This window comes from Pan troglodytes, chromosome 23, assembly GCF_028858775.2.
Source record: "Pan troglodytes isolate AG18354 chromosome 23, NHGRI_mPanTro3-v2.0_pri, whole genome shotgun sequence".
In the NCBI taxonomy this organism is placed as follows: Eukaryota; Metazoa; Chordata; class Mammalia; order Primates; family Hominidae; genus Pan; species Pan troglodytes.
In genome coordinates, this window is record NC_086016.1 from 43,219,316 (window position 1) to 43,241,752 (window position 22,437).

The 22,437-nt window shown below is 55.6% G+C and overlaps 2 protein-coding genes across 10 annotated transcripts in view; one reads left to right on the forward strand and one right to left on the reverse strand.

Annotated features, from left to right (window-relative positions):
* L3MBTL2 (L3MBTL histone methyl-lysine binding protein 2) overlaps positions 1-8,654 on the forward strand; it is a 29,747-nt gene extending 21,093 nt beyond the window's left edge. For 5 of the 7 annotated variants that reach the window (XM_054675539.2, XM_054675540.2, XM_054675541.2 and 2 more), the window contains 9 exons: positions 1,409-1,640; positions 2,114-2,190; positions 2,356-2,460; positions 3,183-3,330; positions 4,051-4,133; positions 4,478-4,712; positions 5,184-5,249; positions 6,919-7,035; positions 7,518-8,654. In XM_054675539.2, coding sequence (XP_054531514.1) covers positions 1,409-1,640; positions 2,114-2,190; positions 2,356-2,460; positions 3,183-3,330; positions 4,051-4,133; positions 4,478-4,712; positions 5,184-5,249; positions 6,919-7,035; positions 7,518-7,630 — 1,176 coding nt within the window. In that variant the 3' untranslated portion in view covers positions 7,631-8,654. Of the gene's footprint in view, positions 1-1,408; positions 1,641-2,113; positions 2,191-2,355; positions 2,461-3,182; positions 3,331-4,050; positions 4,134-4,477; positions 4,713-5,183; positions 5,250-6,918; positions 7,185-7,517 lie in introns of all 7 variants that reach the window. The other 2 variants (XR_008541697.2, XM_054675542.2) reach the window with 2 other exon arrangements.
* CHADL (chondroadherin like) lies at positions 5,654-18,606 on the reverse strand. 3 transcript variants are annotated; one of them, XM_016939254.4, is made up of 6 exons: positions 18,241-18,578; positions 16,808-16,985; positions 14,541-16,250; positions 13,854-14,020; positions 12,523-12,721; positions 5,654-5,900 (listed from the first exon to the last, which is right to left on the reverse strand). In XM_016939254.4, the coding sequence occupies exons 1-6, from the start codon at positions 18,246-18,248 to the stop codon at positions 5,847-5,849; spliced, it is 2,316 nt and encodes a 771-aa protein (XP_016794743.1). In that variant the 5' UTR covers positions 18,249-18,578; the 3' UTR covers positions 5,654-5,846. The 3 variants fall into 3 exon arrangements, with proteins under 3 accessions (XP_016794743.1, XP_016794744.1, XP_063663988.1); XM_016939255.4 differs by lacking the exon at positions 5,654-5,900 and adding an exon at positions 6,896-7,109 and having other exon boundaries at positions 18,241-18,606; XM_063807918.1 differs by lacking the exon at positions 5,654-5,900 and having other exon boundaries at positions 12,305-12,721.
* Positions 18,607-22,437: the final 3,831 nt, after the last annotated feature.

Genomic DNA, 22,437 nt, shown 5'->3' on the forward strand with positions numbered 1-22,437 from the left:
TCTCTTGAAAAAAAAAAAAAACATTAGCTAGGCACGGCACAGTGGCTTACTCCTGTAATCCCAGCACTTTGGGAGGCCGAGGTCAGAAGATCACCTGAGGGCAGGAGTTCCAGACTAGCCTGGCCAACATGATGAAACCCTGTCTGTACTAGAAATACAAAAATTAACTGGGTGTGGTGGCATGCGCCTGTAATCCCAGCTAACTCAGGAGGCTGAGGTGAGAGAATCGCTTGAAACCGGGAGGCCGAAGTTGCAGTGAGCTGAGATCGTGCCACTGCACTTCAGTCTGGGCCACAGAGCGAGGAGACTCCATTTCAAAAAAAAACAAAAACTAACAAAAATGGCGTTGGATTGTGGGCTGCACTGTGTTGGCTGTAGATGAAGAGAACATGGCAGGGAAGGCAGCCCAGAGGGGCCCTGAGCCAGGCCTTACCCTGTGTTTTCTCTCACTCTCCTGAGTGAGCTGCTGGGATACCGGATGTGGGACAGGCAACTGGTGTCAGGACGTATCCCAAGCCCTTGAGCTGGGCCAGAGGGTCTGTCTGGTTTAGGACCCCTGTGTCAGCTTTGCCTGTTGGCTGCTTTGTGACCTCTGAGACGCTTTCCTTCCTGGTGTGTTTGGAAATAGCACTGCTTAGTCTAGTCTAGGCTGGTTCTTCCTGACCCAGCAGTGCCCTGGGGCTGGAAAAGCCCTACACCCTACCTGTTCCCTGCCCCAGGCAGGACAGCACTGAAGTCACAGTGAACAAAAAGAACCTCCTCCTCTGTACCCCAGCACCATGGCTCTCTGTAGAGCAGCTCGAGGGCATCTTGGTCACCATCCCTCATTAGGTCAGTTGCTACCAAGGCACTGTGAAAGCACTGCAGAGCTGCAGCCCATCAGGGTCAGAAAGGGACACAGGAAGACTCAGTTCTCTGGACATGAGTCTTATATGTGCCACAGGCAGAGGGCTGGGAGGGGGCAGGGAGGGCAGGATGCCTGGGGATCAGAGTGCAGAGCCCATGAAGAGCACAGGCTGCACACCAGCTTCCAGGCAGCTCTGGCACAAATGAGTCTGTGTAATTCTGGGCAGGCGTGACCTCTGGGTCACTTTTCCTTAGTCTAAAGTGCGTTTTGTGATTTGCATCAACTCATTGGCGTTTTGGTGGCAAGAAGTGGCATGCCCACTGCAAGCCGTGTGCCTTCCCTCTGTGTCCTCCTAGGGAGAGCTGTTGCCTCCCTCTGTGTCCTCCTAGGGAGTCAGGGCCAAGGTGAGCCTGGCAGCGCAGGCAGTCTCATCTGCCACCTCCCGACTGACTGAGTGTGGGGGATAACACCACACCTTCCCTGTCCTCCACTCACCAGAGCAGGAGGGTGGGTGGGAAGAGCCCTGAGCCATAGCAGGCCTGTGTTCTGACGTCGTTTCAGATGGTGGAGAGCATGAAGTACCCCTTTAGGCAGGGCATGCGGCTGGAAGTGGTGGACAAGTCCCAGGTGTCACGCACTCGCATGGCTGTGGTGGACACAGTAATCGGGGGTCGCCTACGGCTCCTCTACGAGGATGGTGACAGTGACGACGACTTCTGGTGCCACATGTGGAGCCCCCTGATCCACCCAGTGGGTTGGTCACGACGTGTGGGCCACGGCATCAAGATGTCAGGTTAGCAGAGCCCCAGGCCAGAGGGACTGCATGCTATGCTTCCCCAGGGACGGAGTGGGAGCACCTTCCTACTCGTCACAGCAGGTCAGCAGGTGGAGGTTGGCATGGCCCCCCTGCAGTGATGATACTGAGCTCCAGAGAGCTTGAGTAACTTGACGAAAGTCACTCCACTCAACTTGTGAGTGGTAAAATCAAGATTTGAACCCAGATGCTACCAGCCCCGATCCTCTCCCCTGTCAATGCGGGAGCAGTCTGGGTTTCGAGGGCTGAAGAGTCCCTACAGAGAGCTCTTGATGTTTTCTGGACTCAACCTTTCTGTCTGCTACTCTGGGGTGGGGGGTCCTGAGATACAGAGATACAGCTGAGAACACGTGCAGAGCAGCCCCACATTCCCAGGGGAGGCGCGTGGAGATGGCCCAGGAGCCGCCTCCAACTCCCTTCTCTCCCTCATTCCCTATCCATCTCCTCCGAAGAGAGGCGAAGTGACATGGCCCATCACCCCACCTTCCGGAAGATCTACTGTGATGCCGTTCCTTACCTCTTCAAGAAGGTGAGGTTCAGCTCTTGGGTGCTTTTCCCCTCAGCCATGGGTCCATTCCAGGCCTGAGGGACCTGGCTCTTCCCCTGGGACCATCCCTTTCCCTCCTGAGGCCTGCTTCCCTCACCCTTCCTCCTGGCCTGCCCAGGGAGTCCCCAGCTGTCCCATTCCTTTAAGGTACGAGCAGTCTACACAGAAGGCGGTTGGTTTGAGGAAGGGATGAAGCTGGAGGCCATTGACCCCCTGAATCTGGGCAACATCTGCGTGGCAACTGTCTGTAAGGTGAGCCCAGGGGCCGGCTCTCCAGCCTCCAGATTTCTGAGGTGGGGGACCCATGTGGCCCAGAGCTCTAACCCCACTCGCCACCGTCAGGGGGTCTGTGTCCCAGCCTCTCATCACTGGCTGCACCCAGAGTCCCTGACTTTTGTGAGTGGGGCCTGGCCTGCCCCTTGCTCAGAATCTGCTTTCGTGTCAGGGTCCAAGGCTCCCTGGACGAGTGCTTATTCAACACCTGAGCCTGGTCCTGTGTCAGAGTAGGCCCCTCCCTGTCACCTCACTGGGCCTTCTTGCTGTGTGCCATCTCCTTTGAGTGCTGGCCTAGGCAAGAGCCACAGCTGGGGTCACCTTGCTCCAAACCTCATCGCCTCATCCTGAGCAGCACCCCCACCCCTCCTTGGCCCTCCCGGAGGAGGCTGCTGACTCGTCCTCGCCGCGGATCCGCTCCATGCCGGGCGCGTGTGCTCACCCAAGAACATGGTCCAACAGGATGGACGCAGCCCCTGCTGGCGTGGTGTTTGCTGTCTAGTGGGGAAGAGAAAGAATCCCACGCGTATGCATCACAGAAGTACTGTGTGCCCCAGAGAGGCTCAGGTGTCCTCCAGGAGGGCCATGCCCTAGATCCGTTTGGATCCATTTGCCTCGTGTCCCTATTGGGGTGCGGTACCAACCCAGGATGGGGTGCAGTTCATGATATGATCTGTCTGCCTGCTCCCCCCACCCCCCAGGTTCTCCTGGATGGATACCTGATGATCTGTGTGGACGGGGGGCCCTCCACAGATGGCTCGGACTGGTTCTGCTACCATGCCTCTTCCCACGCCATCTTCCCGGCCACCTTCTGTCAGAAGAATGACATTGAGCTCACACCGCCAAAAGGTAAGACTAGAGAGGCCACCACGTGCTGGCCTTGCCATCAGAAGGGGCAGGGTGTCCAGGCGCGGTGGCTCCCGCCTGTAATCCTAGCACTTTGGGAGGCCGAGGCAGGTGGATGACCTGAGGTCAGGAGTTTGAGACCAGCCTGGCCAACGTGACAAAACCTCGTCTCTACTAAAAATACAAAAATTAGCCAGGCATGGTGACAGGCGCCTATAATCCCAGCCACTCGGGAGTCTGAGGCAGGAGAATTGCTTGAACCCAGGAGGTGGAGGTTACAGTGAGCCGAGATCATGCCATTGCACTCCAGCCTGGGCGACAGAGCAAGACTCTGTCTTCAGAACAAAACAGAAGGGGCAGGGTGTGGCCACAAGCCCAGATTCCTGGTCGAGTCAGGCCCCAGAAGTGTAGCATTTCAGGGTGTATGGGAAAGGTGACAGAGCCCACCACCAGCCCTTAACTGCTGGGCTGACCCTACTCCATGGCCAGTGTATGGTTGATGAACAGAACTCCCACTTATCCCATTGGTCAGTGAACAACCTATACAACAGGACTGTGGTGCTAGAGCAGGTACTACCCTGAGGGGATGAGAAGAAGGCTGCTGGGGAGACTCCATGCTGGGTCCTGACCAAGCTGCAGAGCTTCTTCAGCCATGTGTCCTTTCCCCCTGCCCACTTCCTGCTTCCCCCTCTCCCTCTGCATCTGAGCTTTCTGCTCCTCCAGGTTATGAGGCACAGACTTTCAACTGGGAGAACTACTTGGAGAAGACCAAGTCGAAAGCCGCTCCATCGAGACTCTTTAACATGGTGAGGAGACTGAAGTGGAGCAAGGGGCCTGCGGTGGCCTCAGGACAGGCCCTACCTGCTGCTGTCAGTGGTGGCAGTTCCTACTCTTTCTCTCGAATCTCTACTGCTGACATCAGCCACTTTCAGGGGGAAGTCCCCAGCTATGGCCTGGGCACTCCAGTCCCTCTTCCATGGAGGGCGGTACTGGGAGAGGTGCAGTGGGTTATTGTCTAGAGGAAGCTGCCCCAGCAGCCATTCCAGTCCCCGCCCCTCCCTGCCAGTTCTTCAAGTGCCTCCGGGCCCGGGCAAGCCTGCTGGGGTAGGGAGCTGACTGGCTTGGCCACTGCCTCCTTTTTCTGCCCCAGGATTGCCCAAACCATGGCTTCAAGGTGGGCATGAAGCTGGAGGCCGTGGACCTGATGGAGCCCCGGCTCATCTGTGTGGCCACGGTGAAACGAGTGGTGCATCGGCTCCTCAGCATCCACTTTGACGGCTGGGACAGCGAGTACGACCAGTGGGTGGACTGCGAGTCCCCAGACATCTACCCCGTCGGCTGGTGTGAGCTCACCGGCTACCAGCTCCAGCCTCCTGTGGCCGCAGGTGTGGGCTCTCGTGGCCCTAAGAGGCTCTGACTTTCTTTCCTCTTCTTTTTTCCTTCTTCCCCCGCCCCTGTGCCCATCTCCGTTCTTTGGCATGAGGTGGAGATGTCTCATGGACCACTCTAAGTAGAGAGTGAGCCCCGTCACCCAGCCCCTGCTCCTGACTTCTCTGTCTCCCTTTCCCTCTGGCCTGCAGAGCTCCTTCCTTCATCTTGCCCACTCTGTCATATGTTCGTGCCCTTGGTAAACTACCCAGGTCCCTCTGAGCAGCCCTGGTGACAAGGGTGGGAAGAAGGGACAGCTGTTCTCCGGCCCCTCCTCCAGCCCCACCCTCTCCTCATTGCCCAGCTTTGGCTTCCTGTCTTGGGGTGTCTCGTGTGGGAGGGTGGATGGGGTCTCGGGATGTGCCTGTGCCCTGTGTCCTCCCAGGGACCCTCTTCTCATCTCTTTCACCCTTGTCTTTCAACAACAGAACCGGCCACACCGCTGAAGGCCAAAGAGGCCACAAAGAAGAAAAAGAAACAGTTTGGGAAGAAAAGTAAGTGCTGCACCGGTGCAGCCAGGCTGGTGTGGGCCCGGGAGCAGTGGGCCTGCGTCCCTGGGAACAGGCGGGGGTCAGCCCCCAGGCACTGGTTCCCAGGTGCTGTCCTACTGACGTAGCTCTCTTCATGTTCCTGTCCTGTCTCTTTTCCCTTGCCCTTTGGCCTACGGGCCTTTCACCCTGTCTCTGGGGACCCAGACCATAAATAGGGAGTATTCAGTCTCTGGCCATGGTCAGGGTGCTGAGGAAAAGAGGTAAGAGATTGAGGTTGGGGGATCCCATCCCTGATGCCCCATGTTCAGAAAAAAACAGCCTGGCCTGGGCAAGCCGCAGCTGCTAGGTTCTAAAGGAAAAGCCACAGGAAGAAATAGAAGCTGTCTCTCCAAGGCTGTCATTCTTACCTCGAGACCTCTTTGAGGGTGGGAGAGGGTGGGAGCAAAGGCAGGCAGCTGAGTGGCAGGACTCCACCTGGCTCTCGGGCCGTGGGTGTCGTTTCCCTTGGTGGGGCCTCACTCTACAGATTCTGAGCCCAGCTTGGGTTCCACTTGAGGGGCAGAGCGGGAGCGGGCAAAGCCATCCTTCAGAGTCGCAGGCCTATGACAGCGAGGTGGGCTCCACAGTGTGGTACCATGTGGGGAAGAGGATGTTCTGAAACAGAAACAAGGTCCCTTGGGCAGGGTTGAGATTGAGTGAGGCGGCCAGGCGCGGTGGCTCACGCCTGTAATCCCATCACTTTGGGAGGCCGAGGTGGGCGGATCATGAGGTCAGAAGTTCCAAGACCAGCCTGACCAACATGGCGAAACCCTGTCTCTACTAAAAATACAAAAATTAGCCAGGTGTGGTGGCAGGCGCCTGTAATCCCAGCTACTTGGGAGGCTGAGGCAGGAGAATCACTTGAACCTGGGGGCCGGAGGTGGCAGTGAGCCCAGATCGCTCCACTTCACTCCAGCCTGGGCGAAAGAGGGAAACTCCATTGCACACAAAAAAAAAAAAATTGAGTGAGGGTGTGGCATTTATCCAGCAGGCAGAGGCTCTGTACCATTCAAACGGTAGGACCGGGAATGGTGCATGTTGTGGGAAGAAATCAACAATCAAAAACGGGGGCCGAGTGTGATGGTTCACACCTGTGATCCCAGCACTTTGAGAGGCTGAGGTGGGAGGATCTCTTGAGCCCAAGAGTTTGAGACCAGCCTGGGCAACATAGCGAGACCCCTAATTTAAAAAAATTTTTTAATTAGCTGGGTATGGTGGCACAGGCCTGTAGTCCCAGCTACTCAGGAGGCTAAGGTAGGAGGATCACCTGAGCCTGGGAGGTCAAGGCTGCAGTGAACTGTGATCACCCCACTGTACTCAAACCTGGGTGACAGAGTGAGACCCTCTTCAAAAAATCTTTTTATTTAAAAAAAGATTTTAAAAAGCAGTTACAGCCACGACTGCCTGGGGCTTGGTTTGAGGGAGGTGGTGGTATTACTTCCCACTGGAGAGAATCTGAGCTCAGGGCACACAGCCAATAAGATGTGTTGTCAGAGTCGGAGTCCAGGCTTTCTGTCCCCAGACTGGCACTTTTCCCTCTGCCACGCTCCCTGACCACTGGGTGAGACCTATCCCATAAAGCCTTACCTAAATACAACCCTAATGCTGGGTTTGAATCCATTTTTATTCAAAGGGAAAAGAATCCCGCCCACCAAGACACGACCCCTCAGACAGGGGTCCAAGAAGCCCCTGCTGGAGGACGACCCTCAGGGTGCCAGGAAGATCTCGTCGGAGCCTGTTCCTGGCGAGAGTAAGAGCCACCGGGCTGGGTCAAGGCAGGACCAGCCTGCTCCGTGCTCAGAGACGACCCTTCTCCTTCCCCACCTGGGCACAGAAGAGTAGAGTCAGGTTTCTTCGGCATTTTCTGGGCACCAAGCAGTCCTGTACCACTGGACCCAGGTTGTTTCCCAGACACGCCCCCAACTGTGAATGGAGCTGAGTCCCCCTCTAGCCCGGCCCCGGCCCCTCCTCCTCCTCCATCTCTACCCCTACCTCTAGTGCTTGGCAGGGTGGTGACAGATTGGCACATGGCAGTGTCGTTGGCATAGCCTGCCTGGCTTGGGGCCTTGGCCCTTTGCTGCTGCCACTGCCCTCCCAGAAGGGAAGCTGGAGGGTGAAGGTGCATCCTAGGCCCCCATCTGTAGGGAGCCAGGTCCCTTTCCCAGCTCCTCCGCCCCCACCCCTCCCAGAGTTATTTACTCGCCCACCCACCCGCCTCCCCTCCCTCTTCAGTCATTGCTGTGCGTGTGAAGGAAGAGCATCTAGACGTGGCCTCGCCCGACAAGGCTTCAAGTCCAGAGCTGCCTGTCTCCGTCGAGAACATCAAGCAGGAAACAGACGACTGAGCCTTCCTGCCTCCAGCCTGGCTTCTAGCTGGAAGCCAGCCCAGGGTTTCTCTACCACCACCACCATGCCTCCACCTGACTTTGGCTTGGAGACTGATCCTCTCTGTGTAAATTCTGCCCGGTGCTGTGAAGGCTGGACGGTGGAGGACCTGCTGGGGTCTCCTGGGACCCGCCTGTTGCTTCTGCCCTCCCCTGTGGAAAGGCCTATATGACGGGCCGCCAGAGGCCCTGGAACTCGTCTGTGAACCACCTTCTCCAGCCAGAGTTCCCAAAGCTGGAACGCTAGCTGCCTGCTCTTCCTTAAGATGGCCTCCCCCCGACCCGCCACGGCCCTCAGTTGCCAGGGATGGGGCCACCACTGTCACACTGTGGAACACAAGACAGTGAACTCTGTCTGCCTGAACGAGTCATGTAAATTAAGTTCTAGAGCAGCTCTCTGAGCAGGATAAGGTCCCCTGACAGTGAGTTGTGTGGTGGGGGCAGCCTCTGCCTCAAAAATTCACCAAGCAGAATGCCTCTCAGCCTCATGTGTTGGTCCTCTGCTCCTCCTAGCTCCCCAGGGATGTTGGGGACCCAGCTTGTCTCGGCAGCTAAGAAGCAGTGACCAGGATGTGGATTTTGGCGAACTGTGTGGTGGCCTTGAGCTGCTTTCTGTGTTTGTGAGGACTGACTCCCATTTCCTAAAGGAAATGCCCCCGGGGAGGACATTGGGAGGAAGATGGCCTGAGTGTGCACTTTGGCTCTGCTACCTGCTCCTGAAGCCCCGCTAAAAATAATTCATCCAAGATTCCTTTGTAGTTAAAGGGTCCAGTTCCGACTGGAGCCTCTGGAGGGAGAGCTGGGCTTGTATGTTCTTTTGGCCTTTTGTTCCTACCTAAATGAAGAAACCATGCCTGGAGGGGCCGTGAACACAGAACCCTCAAGACAAGGATGACAGAGCTGGAGGACACATCTAGCTGCCATTGCAACCTCACTGGGCTCCCCAGACTTTGTGTATGAGAAATTAAATCCCCTACTTGCTTGAGTCCCGTTTGTTAGATCTCTATTCCTTGCAGATTGTGTTCTGACCCCACCCCCCCACCTCGTGGTATCGATTATGAAGGCCACGTGAGTCAAGACACGAGTGTGCAAGGCCGTAAAGAAATGTCACCTGTCATCAGCTCAAGTTCCCTGTCTTAGCCACATGCTGTCATTCTTTACGGTTGTGCCATTCTCCCGAAAGACTGTGAGTTCCCCAGAGATGGAGCCTATGTCTGCCTGTGCGTAGCACCTGGCTTAGGCTGGCATAAAGGTGGCTTGTGTGTGTGTGAAATGGGAATGTGCGCATGACCACGTGTTGCTGGTGCCTACAGGTCAACTTGATTTGTTGGAGATAGAAGTATTGATCTCTTGGGAATTTTTGCTCAATCCATGCAGTAACCTTGTGCCTCAGTTTGCCCTTGGAGGGAACTCAAGTTCTTGGAGTCTGAGCAGTGGGGCTGCTGGCAGGGAGGCATTTGCAAACCCCTCATCCCTGCTTCTGCCTGAGGACCCACAGGGGCTCCTGGTACAGGTGAGACCAAATCCAGACCCTTCAGGAACCTGCCCTGCCTCCCTTGTCCTTTATGGCCACCCAGTCTAGCCCCTCTGCTGCAGGGAAAGGGATGCAAGGGAACTCCATAGTATCAAGAGCCCCTACCCAGGTGCCAGGTTAAATAGGTATCTAAATGGCTCATTTCACCTTCACAGTAACCCTGTGCAGTACTGATGGGAAAAAAGAAGCCTCAGTACAGTTTAGTCATTTGGCTGCTTCAATTTACACCTGTTGCCGGGCGCGGTGGCTCACGCCTGTAATCCCAGCACTTTGGGAGGCCACGGCGGGCGGATCACAAGGTCAGGAGATCGAGACCATCCTGGCTAACACGATGAAACCCTGTCTCTACTAAAAACACAAAAAATTAGCCGAGCGTGGTGGCAGTCACCTGTAATCCCAGCTACTCGGGAGGCTGAGGCAGGAGAATCACTTGAACCTGGGGGGCGGAGGTGGCAGTGAGCCGAGATTGCACCACTGCACTCCAGCCTGGGCAACAGAGCGAGACTCTGTCTCAAAAAAAAAAAAAATTTACACCTGTAAAGGACGGCAGTGGGGTTGAACCCAGGTTTGTCTGCCAGATGACCTAGTAGTGAGTCAGTCATTCAGCCTTCCCGAGCATCTTCTGGGTGCCAGACACCAAACTAGACACGGGCATCAAGGGAGACTGGCAGACGTCCATCCTCGTGCCTTCAGCAGGCGAGCATCTCCAGCCGGGAACAATGCCAGTGCCTGAACCTCAAGATAAGAGCCCTCTGCCTTGAATTCCTTTGTATTCCGGGGAGGAAACTGCTACTTTCATCAAAATAACCCACAATACTGAAAGGAGTATCTGCATGTCAGAAGTGATGGCTAGGTCAAATGGCCTGAGACGTCCTGACTCCAAAGCCACCATACTGTGTGTAGGGGTGGGGACCTGGGGTGTCTTTCCCTTTTAACTAAAGCCCTGACCTGGAAGTGGACTCATCAGAGCTTCCACTCCTGAACCCAGCTCCGCTTCTACATGAGCCTCCCGGGGCTGACGCAGGGAGAAAGCACTGCTGCCATTTCCCAGTCGCGCACGTGACTGCCAACTGAGATTAGTATTGCTCTCATCAACGATAGTTCCGGGTCTGGCTTCTAAGGCAGAACTTGCTTACCTTCAGCTTGGGGTCTTTTCAGGAGTTCCTTCCCGGCTCCCAGCCAGAAATTAGGAACACTTTATAGACTGACTTGTGCCCATCCCAAAAGGCTGGATCCCTAACCCCAGTACCTCAGAGTATGACCTTACTTGGAAATAGATTCCTTATAGAAGTAATGAAGTTAAAATGACATCCTTAGGTTGGGCCCTAATCTAATAGGCTATTATATTTATAAAAAGGGGAAATTTGGCTGGGCGCAGTGGCTCACACCTGTAATCCCAGCACTTTGGGAGGCTGAGGCAGGTGGATCACCTGAGGTCAGGAGTTCGAGACCAGCCTGACCAACATGGTAAAACCCCTTCTCTACTAAAAATACAAAAGTTAGCCATGCGTGGTGGCACACACCTGTAATCTCAGCTACTTGGGAGGCTGAGGCAGGAGAGTCGCTTGAACCCAGGAGGCAGAGGGTGCAGTGAGCCGAGACTGTGCCATTGCACTCCAGCCTGGGCAACAAGAGCAAAACTCCGTCTCAGAAAAAAAAAGGGGGGGGCGTAATTTGGGCAGAGACAGATTATAGAGGGAAGATGATGATACACAACATCATGTGAAGGTGGGGACAGAGATGGAGATTATGCTGCCACAGATCAGGGAGCACCTGGGGCCACCAGAAGCTGGAAGAGGCAAGGGGGACCCTTCCACTACCTGTTCCAGAGAGCACTACTGGTCCCAGAGAGCACGCCCCTGCCAACACCTCAACGGCTGACCCCTAGCCTACAGAAGCTCTGCTGTTCTAAGCCACCCAGCTCCTAGCATTTTGTTGTGGCAGTCCTAGGGGATGAATACAAACACCAACTAATGGCCCCAGGAATCCCAGATGTTCAAAATGCAGGTCCAGGGGAGATAGAGCCCTCTCCCCACCTTCCCAGGCCCCACTCTATTCTCACTTTCCCTGGAAGAACTGCCTCTCCCTTTTGGACACCTCCATGGCCTTACAGGCAGTGGTTCCTACATACGGGGGTGCCTGTATCTTGTGCACCCTTCTCTGATATGCTGTGAGTTTGCTACAACTGAGGGGTCAAGCTGGGACTAGATATGTCAGGATGGTGAATGTACTCTCAAGTGGGGTCCAACCTATGGCTAGTAGGTGGTGGGAGGCAGAGCCAATGATGCACCTGCACTTCCACTCTCCCCATCCCTGGGATCCTGGGATGAGGGAGACCCCTTAGGTCAGGCTGGGACATGGTTGAGTCAACAGTGATCCAGCAAATATAGAAACAGCAGGACCAATTTTAGGGATACATCTGGACCAGCACACTGTGGCTTATAGGAAAGGCCACTGTCCCACAGCAGGAGCAAATGGTCACTCCTTGCAAACCCACCCTGGGTCTAGCCCAGAGGTGGGGGCAGGGAGGAGGGAAGAACGGGAGGATGGACATTATTATTATTATTATTATTGAGACGGAGTCTCACTCTGTCGCCAGGCTGGAGTGCAGTGGCGTGATCTCTGCTCACTGCAACCTCTGCCTCCCGGGTTCAAGCGATTCTCCCACCTCAGCCTCCGAAGTAGCTGGGATTACAGGCGCCCGCCACCACGCCCAGCTAATTTTTTTTTTTTTTGAGACAGAGTGTTTTTGAGTCTTGCTCTGTCGCCCAGGCTGGAGTGCAGTGGTGAGATCTCCGCTCACTGCAAGGTCCACCTCCTGGGCTCACGCCATTCTCCTGCCTCAGCCTCCCAAGTAGCTGGGACTACAAGCGCCCACCACCACGGCCGGATAATTTTTTTGTATTTTTAGTAGAGACAGCGTTTCACCGTGTTAGCCAGGATGGTCTCGATCTCCTGACCTCGTGATCTGCACGCCTCGGCCTCCCAAAGTGCTGGGATTACAGGCGTGAGCCAACGCACCCAGCCATAGTTTTTGTATTTTTTAGTAGAGATGGGGTTTCACCATGTTGGCCAGGATGGTCTTGACCTCTTGACCTCGTGATCCGCCCACCTCGGCCTCCTGAAGTGCTGGGATTACAGGCGTGAGCCACCGCGCCCAGCCTCGGATGGACATTATTGAACTGACGCAACTGGGTCATTGCCCAGCTCTGGAACCACATGAATCAGGACCAAGCCAAGTCAGGCTCCTGCTTCCTGGGGACTTTGGAACCTGGCCCACCACCCACCAAGGCCTCACCCCTCCTGCCCCATGGCCAACCTTATCTGCTCCACACTGTCTTCCTTTGATGGGGGTTCTCCTGGCACTGGGCCTGGAGGCTGGTGTCCGCTTGGCCTTTCTGGCAGCCCAGCCCGGGCAGGCTTCAAAGACAGCAGCTGCAGCCTTCACCCTCTGGCCACGGGCATTGGGAGGGGTGGCGCAGGTGGCCCCCACCCGCAGGTTCAGCCCAGTAAGCCACCTGAAGAGAAGAGAGAGCTGGGGAGCTAGCTGTGCTGATTCTGCTCCAGTGGCCTGGAGCAGGTGGGCACTGGGTGTGGGGCAGGGTTGGTGCAGAAGGCAGCACAAGGCCACAGGCAGCATGCATTCGCTCAACAAGCATTTGCCAGCTTTCCTGAGGAGGTAAAGGAGGCCACCAGGAATTTGGGAGCGGTGGAGCCTATAGGTGACAGCAGGCTCTGCTGAGAATCTTGGCGGCTCACCAATTATGTGACCTACAAGCCACTTCAAGCCTCTGATCCCTTCTTTGTAAAAAGGGGATAATAATAGTAATAATAAACAGTTAGAGGGCTTACAACGTAGCAGACACTGTTCAAATCAACTTATCTATGCTAATTTCATTCTTACAACAACCATCATGAGGTTAGATACTACATCCCCCCTTTTTACAGATGGGCAGGAAAGGTTATGCGGCTTGCAGAGTTAGTTGGTAAAATACCAGAGCCAGGACTGGAGCCCAGGTCTGCAGGACTCCAGGCTTCTTGAGACTTTTTATTTTTTTTTTGAGATGGAGTCTCACTCTGTCGCCCAGGCTGGAGTGAAGTGGCGCGATCTCAGCTCACAGCAACCTCTGCCTCCCAGGTTCAAGCAATTCTCCTGCCTCAGCCTCCCAAGTAGCTGGGATTACAGGCACCCACTACCATGCCCAGCTAATTTTTGTATTTTTAGTAGAGGCAGAGTTTCACCATGTTGGCCAGGCTACTCTCAAACTCCTGACCTCAGGTGATCAGCCTGCATTGGCCTCCCAAAGTGCTGGGAGGCGCGAGCCACCATCCCCGACCTCTTGTGACTTTCTTATGTAATTATGTAAAGTGGTCTCGCCTACCTATTAGGTCCCAGCCCGCTAGGCAGAGCAGATACCATGCCCACTTTATGGATGATGAAATCAAGGCTCAGAGAAGTTCACCCTCAACATCCCCAGGAAGGGTAACTGACCCTGGAAAGGGCTTATACATGCCTGGCTCTCACAGGACCCGCCCCTCCCCACAAGCTGCTCGGATGGGCATGGACATGGTGTGCCTGGGGAGATGACAGGGGCTTGACTGAGAGTGGCTGGGTGGTCTTTGGCTGGAGGTCTAGGTGGGGGTGCCCACCTGTGCAGCGGAAGCAGCTGGCAGTCACAGTGGAAGGGATTGCTGCTGAGGTCGATGAGCTCCAGCTGGCTGAGACTGGGCAGGGCAGGCAGGGCCCGAAGCTGGTTCTTCTGCAGGTGCAGGCTCTGGAGCCCGGGCCCCAGGCCTGAAAAGGCCCCAGGACAAATCTGCAAGGAGTTGCCAGGCCCCATGTGAGCTCCTGGCAGAGCTGTCCCACCCCCAAGTCTGGAAGGGAGCCCCATCTTCCCTCAGCAGAAGAGAAGCTGGAGAGCCCAAGATGGTCCAGCCAGGAAGTGCAGCGCTGGGTCAAAGCTCAGGCTGGTCTGATGTCAAAACACTTGCTCTGTCCAAGTCACCCAGATGCCCAGTTCATGGTCCACCCCACCACCCAATAATGGCAAAACCTCTTGGGGGCTCTCAATATGTACAAACAGTAGATGACTGCATGGTCCCAAATTCCTCCCTCCTCTATGCTCCAGCAATACCGTCCTGTGCAGGCACCGTGTGTGGCCTGGGTTCTGCCTGGACTGTCACACCGGTAGGGGCAGTCCTGGTTTATCTCAGGGTCCCCGTGCCCAGGCTGAGACCTGGCACCAAGGGGCTGGCAAATGCTTGTTGAGTGAATGCACGCTGCCTGTGGCCTTGTGCCGCCTCCTGCACCAACCCCGCCAGATGCCCAGTGCCCACCTGCTCCAGGCCACTGCTGTTCAGGAAGAGGTGCTGCAGCGACCTGCCCACAGGCTGGAAGGCTCCGTCACGCAAGGCCCTGAGTGGGTTGCCCGAGAGCTGCAGCTCCAGGAGGGCAGGCAGCCCCTCCAAGGCCCCAGTGGGCACCTCTCGCAGCTGATTCCTGTCCAGGTGCAGCTTCTCCAGCTCCCGAGCTGGGCCCAGCGCCCCAAGGGACACTTCGGTGATGCGGTTTCCACTCAGGTAGACCCAGCGCAAGGCCCGTGTTCCCCCCAGGTCCCCAGGTGCCAGGCGGTCCACAGCGTTGTCCTGCAGGTGCAGGGAGAAGAGGCTGGGCAGGGCGCGCAGGGCAGCCCCTGGCACCTGCAGGAAACGGTTGCGCTCTAGGTACAGGTAGCCGAGGCGGGGAGCCCCTTCAAGGGCAGCAGCGCTGAGGCCTGCGAGCTGGTTGTCGGAGAGGTACAGGTAGATCAGGCGGCCCAGCCCGGCCAGGGCGCCCGCTTCCAGCTCCGCGATGCCGCAGTGCTGCAGGTGCAGCGACACCAGGTGGCCCAGGCCGGGGAAGGCCGCTCGGGGCACCGAGGGGAAGTGGTTCCGCCTCAGGTCCAGGAGCTGGGTGTCGTTGGGGAAGCCGCGGGGCACCGCCTGCAGGCCGCAGCCCTCGCAGCTGCTGTGCCGGGACTCGGGGACGCACACGCAGGCGCGAGGGCAAGGCGCGACTGCCCGCTCCTCCCCGGGGCCGCGCGGAGGGCCGCGCGGAGGGGCGCGGGGCCCGGCCACAGCCCGCTCTTCCAGCTCTTCCTCTTCCTGCGCCGCGTCCCCAGGGCAGCGCAGGTCCCAGGGCCGCAGGGCGTCCAGAGCCTCGCCCCGCAGGCGCCGCGGCCCCTGGCACGCGCCGTCCGAGCGCACGCGCGCCCGCGCCAGCCACTCGAGTAGGGGCCGCGCCTGGCAGCCGCACCACAGCGGATTCCCCTGCAGCCGCAGACGGCGCAGCTGGCCCGGGCCCTGCAGCGGGGGCAGGGTGTCTAGCTGGTTCCCGCGGAGGTCGAGGGTGTGCAGGCGCGGACAGTGTGCGAAGGCCCTGGGACCCAGGGCCTGCAGGGCCCCGCCGTCCAGCAGCAGCTCCCGCAGGCCGGGCAGCGCCAGCCCGTCCTCCTCGCCCGCGTAGGTGAGCGGGTTGTGGCCCAGCTCCAGACGGGCCAGGCCGCGGGCCTGGGACAAGACAGGCCCGGGCAGAGCCTGGAGCTCGTTGTGGTGTAGGCTGAGCCGTCTCAGGGCGGGCAGGCCAGCCAGAGCCTCGGGGGCCAGCACGCTGAGCGCGTTGTGCGACAGCCGCAGCCAGCGGACGCGCAGTAGCCCCTGGAAGGCCATGGCGGGCAGGTAAACCAGGACGTTGTGGGCCAGGTTTAGCGTGGCCAGCGCACCCAGTGCCCCGAACGTCCCCGGCCGCAGCTCCTCCAGTGCGTTCCCCTCCAGCTCCAGCCGCCGCAACGAGCCCAGCCCGTCCAGCGCCTCCTGGGGCAGCTCACGCAGGTGGTTGGAGGCCAGGTTGAGCAGGAGCAGGCGGCCCAGGCCACGGAAGGCGCCCTCGGCCACCAGCTCCACCTGGCAGTGGCGCAGGTCCAGGTGTGTGAGGTGAGGCACGCCCTGGAAGGCGGCTGCGGGGATCACCTTCAGCAAATTGCCCTGCAGGTCCAGCCGCTGGGTCAGCTGGGGACAGCGAGGAGAAAGTGGGGCTGAGCCAGGCAGGGACCCCGCCTTTGCAAGTGCTGCTTCTTCCCCGGAACACTCTTTTCTCCTATCACCTTTCCCATATTTCTCTTCATCCGACCCCTGACACCTCCTCCAGGAAGCCTTCCTCTCCAGTGCCCTGGGCATCACCCACTGTGGCATTTTTCACACTGTGCTGTCCCTGCCTCCTCGCTCTCTCTCCTCCACTAGCTGATGACTCTGCAGAGCAGAGACCACACCTCACCCTGCCACAGCCCGCCTCTCCACCACAGGGTCTGCAGTGAATTCAGTATCGATCTATGGGTCACCTACTTATTCCATTCACACAGTAAGGATTTTAAATAGATCATCTCCCTGTTACTGGTTTTTATTATTCCCATTTTACAGATGTGTAAACTGAGGCTCAAAGAGAAGTAATTTGCCAAGGTCTCCCGGGCAGGCGGTGGCAGATCAACTGGTGCCCAGCCCAGGCTCCTCCCTCTGGGTCCCCACCTTGCCCCACTGCCACTCTGTGCCCGTGCTCCTGCCCTGCTGACCTCAGGGATGGCGTCTGGCACCTCAGTGAGGTTCTGGTGCCGGCAGGCAACGTGTCGCCTGGAGTTGTCACAGATGCAGGCCTGTGGGCAGCGCTGGGCGGTGGCCTGCCTAGCCGGGGCCAGCAGCAGAAGTACAAGAAGCGGCAGCACCAAGGGGACATGGGTGGAGCTCCGGGGCCTGGGATGGGGAGGGAGAGTCTGTTGTGCACAAGGGCCGAGGCCACATGCTGTCCCTCACTTAGTCCCAGCCATGGTGCAGCTCCTGCCCCGAAAACCCCTCAGAGCCTCCTCCTTTGGGCCCAGGAAAGTGCCAATCACCCTGAGCCTCCCTGCCCCCCACCCCCCCCGCAGTGGAGGTCCTATGATTAGTCCTGTTTTACATGGGAGGAAACCGAGGCTCAGAAAAGTGACCTAACCAGGTCCCTTTGCCTCTGCCCAATGGCTCAGTGAGGACTTGCTGACTGTGAGAATGACTCCAGTTCAGAGCATGTTCTCAGGCTGTGGTGAGGCTCTGGTCCAGGGTAGGCTCAGAAGCAGCCTGTCCTCAGACTGATATGATGCCAGCTCCCAGGTGGCAGGAGCATAATGGTACCCACCAGAAAGGAGGGAGGCATCCAGTCCGGGTCCTTGAGTCTTTTTTTGTTTGTTTGTTTAAATAGAGACAAGCCTTGCTCTGTTGCCCAGGCTGGAGTCTGGAGTGCAGTGGAATGACTGTGGCTCACTGCAGCCTTCACCTCCTGGGCTAAAGTGATCCTCTCACCTCAGCCTCTTGAGTAGCTGGGACTACAGGCACACACCACCACGCCTGGCTAATTTTTTAATTACTTCTGGTAGAGACAGGGTCTCGCTATGTTGCCCGGGCTGGTCTTGAACTCCTGGCCTCAAGTGATTGTCCCACCTTGGCCTCCCAAAGCGCTAGGATGATAGATCACCTCCCCTGCCCAGCTGGCCCCTCTGTTCTCAGCCTGTGTCAGGCACGGCCTCTTCCCCATCGCTGGGCTGTTCCCCGGCCCCCAGGAGCCTCCCCCTCGCTGCTCACTGGACTATCGTCTGTTTTGGAGTCTCCTTTGGGTCCCAGGCTCCAGCCCCTGCGTTGGAGTTGGTGGCTTCTCCAGAGCCTGTGGTGAAGGCTGTGCCTCAGGGCAGGCCAGGGAGGGGGCCCATGGGGACAGATCGCTGAAGTGACAAGCATTCATAATGCAGGGACCACTGCTGGGCTCTCAGACAAGCCCCAGAGGACCAGTTCCTGGCAGTGGCCACATTGCCACATGTCTCAGAGCCCACCTTGGGAGACCCCCTTCCTGGAGAACCCCAGGAAGTCCCCAGAGCCCCTGCCCGCCAGCCTCTGAGAGGCCCAGAGAGGGGCAGAGACTTACCTGAGGCCGCTGAGCTGATCTGAATCCCCCCTTGCACCATCGGGCCCAAAGACTCACCCCTCCATGCCGCCTGGAACTGCTGGTCCAGCCTGGAGGCGCAGCGCAGGGACAGGCTGTCCCCGCCTGGCAGGAGCCCCCCTCCACGGCCCGCAGGCCTGGCAGCTGGGTCAGGGCTGAATGGGAGGCATTGTCGGCAGACCAGGCAAGCCAGGCTTCCCCAGGCTGAGGTGAAGAAGGGGCGGGCGGCGGGCGGGAGCAGCGGCTGGAGTTACAGGGCCTCCTGCCTGCCCCAGCCGAGGATGGAGGCCCCGGCCTGAATCCTTGGGCCAGCCCGACAGGGAGGGGGCACCAGCAGCTGGCCCGGGAGTCAGCAGTCCTGGGCTCCCTCCTGCCATGTGGGCTGCCCTCCCAGAGGCTGCTTCCTAGTCTCTGAAAAACACATCCCATTAATAAGTAGCTCTGAGGTCACAGTGGGGGTTCAGGCCCGCACCTGGCACACAGTGGGTGCTTCAGAACAGGTGACCCTTTCCTTCCGTTTGTGCTTATGCACATAAATAGTTTAATGCTGGACACACAGGATTCTAGACACTCATTTTTTTCACTTAACCTCAGATTACTGGGAGTTATCCAAATTGACTCTTCCGAATCTCATTATTCTGTGGTATAGTATTCCATTGTGTAAATGTATCACATTGACTTAGCCATTCATCTTGGACATTGGCTACCTCCAATTTTTTGCTATTTACAAACAATATTGCAAAGAATATCCAAATACGCATCTTCCCAAGCTCGTGTTTGTTTTTTAAATAATACATCCAGACCATGGCCAATGTTTATGTATCTTGATTTTTCAGACTCCTGTTTCTGATGGAATTGCATCTTCTATTGTTTGTTCCTTTAATTGGAAACAGGGGTCAGGCACAGTGGCTCATGCCTGTAATCCCAGCACTTTGGGCGGCTGAGGTGGGATGATCACTTGAGCCCAGGAGTTTGAGACCAGCCTGGGCAACACAGACTCTGTCTCAAGAAAAAAAAAAAAAAAAAGGGCCGGGCATGGTGGCTCACGCCTGTAATCCCAGCACTTTGGGAGGCGGAGGTGGGTGGATCACGAGGTCGAGATCAAGACCATCCTGGCTAACACAGTGAAACCCCATCTCTACTAAAAATACAAAAAATTAGCCGGGTGTGGTGGCAGGCGCCTGTAGTCCCAGCTACTTGGGAGGCTGAGGCAGGCAAATGGCATGAACGTGTGAGCCGAGATGGCGCCACTGCACTCTAGCCTGGGCAACGGAGTGAAACTATCTCAAAAAAAAAATATATATATATATATATACATATATATATGTGTGTGTGTGTATACACTTATGTGTGTATATATTTTATATATAATAAAAATATAAATGTATATGTGTGTATATATATTTACATATGTAAAACAATGAACATCTGTGTGTACTTTTCCTAGACTGCAGGAGTTTTTTGTTTTTTGAGACAGAGTCTCACTTTATCGCCCAGGCTGGAGCTCACTGCAACCTCCACCTCCCTGGTTCAAGCGATTCTCCTGCCTCAGCTTCCCAAGTAGCTGGGATGACAGATGTGTACCACCACATCTGGTTAATTTTTGCATTTTTAGTAGAGACAGGGTTTCGCCATGTTGGCCAGGCCGGTCCCGAACTCCTGACCTCAAGTGATCTGCCCGCCTTGATCTCCCAAAGTGCTGGGATTATAGGCATGAGTCACCACACCCAGCCCTGCAGTAACACTTTAAAAAAAGAAATAGTGCCATGCCACACAGACATCTGCTTTGTGCTTTTTTTGCTTGGCAAATTCCAATCAATGGAACTTCAGTGTGCTCTTTCGTCCTTTTTTTGAGACAGGGTCTCACTGTTGCCCAGGTGTGAGTGAAGTGTGATCATGGCTCACTGCGGCCTTGACATACCAGCCTCCCAAGCAGCTGGGACCTCCAGATATGCACCGCCACCTCCAGCTAGTTTTAAAATTTGTTGTAGACTTGGGGTCTTGCTATGTTGTCCAGGCTGGTCTTGAACTCTGGGGCACAAGTGATCCTCCCACCTCGGCCTCCCAAAGCGTTAGGATTACAGGCATGAGCCACTGCACCTGGCTGTGTCTGGCGTTTTCCACTCAATATTATGTTAGTGAGAATCATCTTTTTTTTTTTTTTTTTTTTTTTTTTGAGACGGAGTCTAGCTCTTGTTGCCCAGGCTGGAGTACAGTGGCGTGATCTCGGCTCACTGCAACCTCCGCCTCCCAGGTTCAAGCAATTCTGCTTCAGCTTCCCGAGTAGCTGGGATTACAGGCACCCGCCACCACACCCAGCTAATTTTTGTATTTTTAGTAGTGACGGGTCTCACCATATTGGCCAGGCAGGTCACAAACTCCTGACCTCAAGTGATCCACCCGCCTCAACCTCCCAAAGTCCTAGGATTACAGGTGTGAGCCCACACCCGGCTTCATCTATTTTAATTTTTTTTTTAAATACAGCATTCCAGCCTTCCATTCTATAAATATATGACAACAGTGGCATGGGGCAGGGGCGGGAGGCAGTCTGCCCACGATGCAGGCAGTAAGCGGGTGTGCTGTCAGTGGAGAAGTGAGACACAAGGGAACTGACTTAAAGTTGGTCTCTGCTTTTTATTATCATGTGCTGACAAGTCTAAACAATGTCAATGCTAAAACATTTCTTCTTGGGCAGACCATTCCTACCTTCTTGGTACCACACCGTACCACAAGTAGCTTACCCATTCCTCTAGTGATGGACATTTGGGTTGTTTCCAGCATGCGTTTATTAGAAAGAGCACTGTTAGCCGGGCATGGTGGTTCATGCCTGTTAAGTGAGCTGAGGCGGGAGGATCACTTGAGCCCAAGAGTTCAAGACCAGCCTGGACAACACAATGAGACCCTGTCTTTACAAAAAAAAGCTGAACGTGGTGGCTTGTGACATGGTCTCAGCTACTTGGGAGGCTGAGGCACGAAGACTAAGTGAGCCTGGGAGGTTGAGGCTGCAGTGAGCTGTGATCACACCACTGCACCCCAGCCTGGGTGACATGGCAAGACCCTGTCTCAAAAAAAAAAAAAAAAGGTTGTACCAATTTACACATCTGCCAGCCACTCCAGTTGCCCCAAATCCTCACCAAACTTGGTACTATATTTTGTATTTTAGCCATTCTAGTGAGGGCATAAGAGTGTCACACTGTGATTATGTTTCTCTGGGAGGATCACCTGAGCCCGGGGGGTAGAGGCTGCAGTGAGCCGAGATAGAAGCTGGGCAACATGAGACCGTGTTTGAAAAAAATTAAAGTTATCCCCCCCACCCATATATATATACAGAGAGAGTTTAAGGCAATTATTTTCTCCCTGTCTGTAAGTTGCCTTTGTACTCCTTAATGAGTATTTTGATAAACAGAAACCTGTTCTCATTGCTACATCGTTTCCATTGTGTGAACATACCACAATAATGGCAAAGGAGGTTAAATACAGCTTAATTTATTCATCTTTTCCTCACTCCTAAGGCCTTGAAGATACTCACCTACACTATCTCCTACAAGCTCTCTATATTTTGAGACAGGGTCTCGCTGTCAGTCATGCTGGAGTGCAGTGGCACAATCATGGCTTGCTGCAGCATCGACTTCTTGGGCTCAGGTGATCCTCCCACCTCAGGTTCCCAAGTAGCTGAGACTACAGGCATGCATCACCACACCCGGCTCATTTTTGTATTTTTAGTAGAGACAGGGTTTTGCCATGTTGGCCAGGCCAGTCTTGAATTCCTGGGCTCAAGTCATCTGCCCGCCTCCTCCTCCCAAAGTGCTAGGATTACTACAGGCGTGAGCCACCACACCCGGGTGAAGCTCTATAATTTTGCTTAATTTTTAAAAAATTAACTGAGGTAAAATATATTAATACATAAAATCTATCATTTTAACCATTTTTATGTGTACAATTCAGTGCATTAAGTACATTCACAATGTTATGCAACCATCACCACTCTCCATTTCCAGAACATCTTCATCATCCCAGAGAATCTGTTTGCAGCCTCACTCCCTATTCCACCCTTCCCCTAGCCCTGGCAGCCTCTACCTTCTTGTCTCTGAATTTGCTTATTCTAGATGCCTCATCTAAATGGAATCATATTTGTCCTTTTGTGTCTGGCTTATTTCATTTAACATGTTTTCAAAGTTCATCCACGTTGTAGCTGGCATCAGAACTTAATGCCAGCCCCACACCCACCCCCTCCCT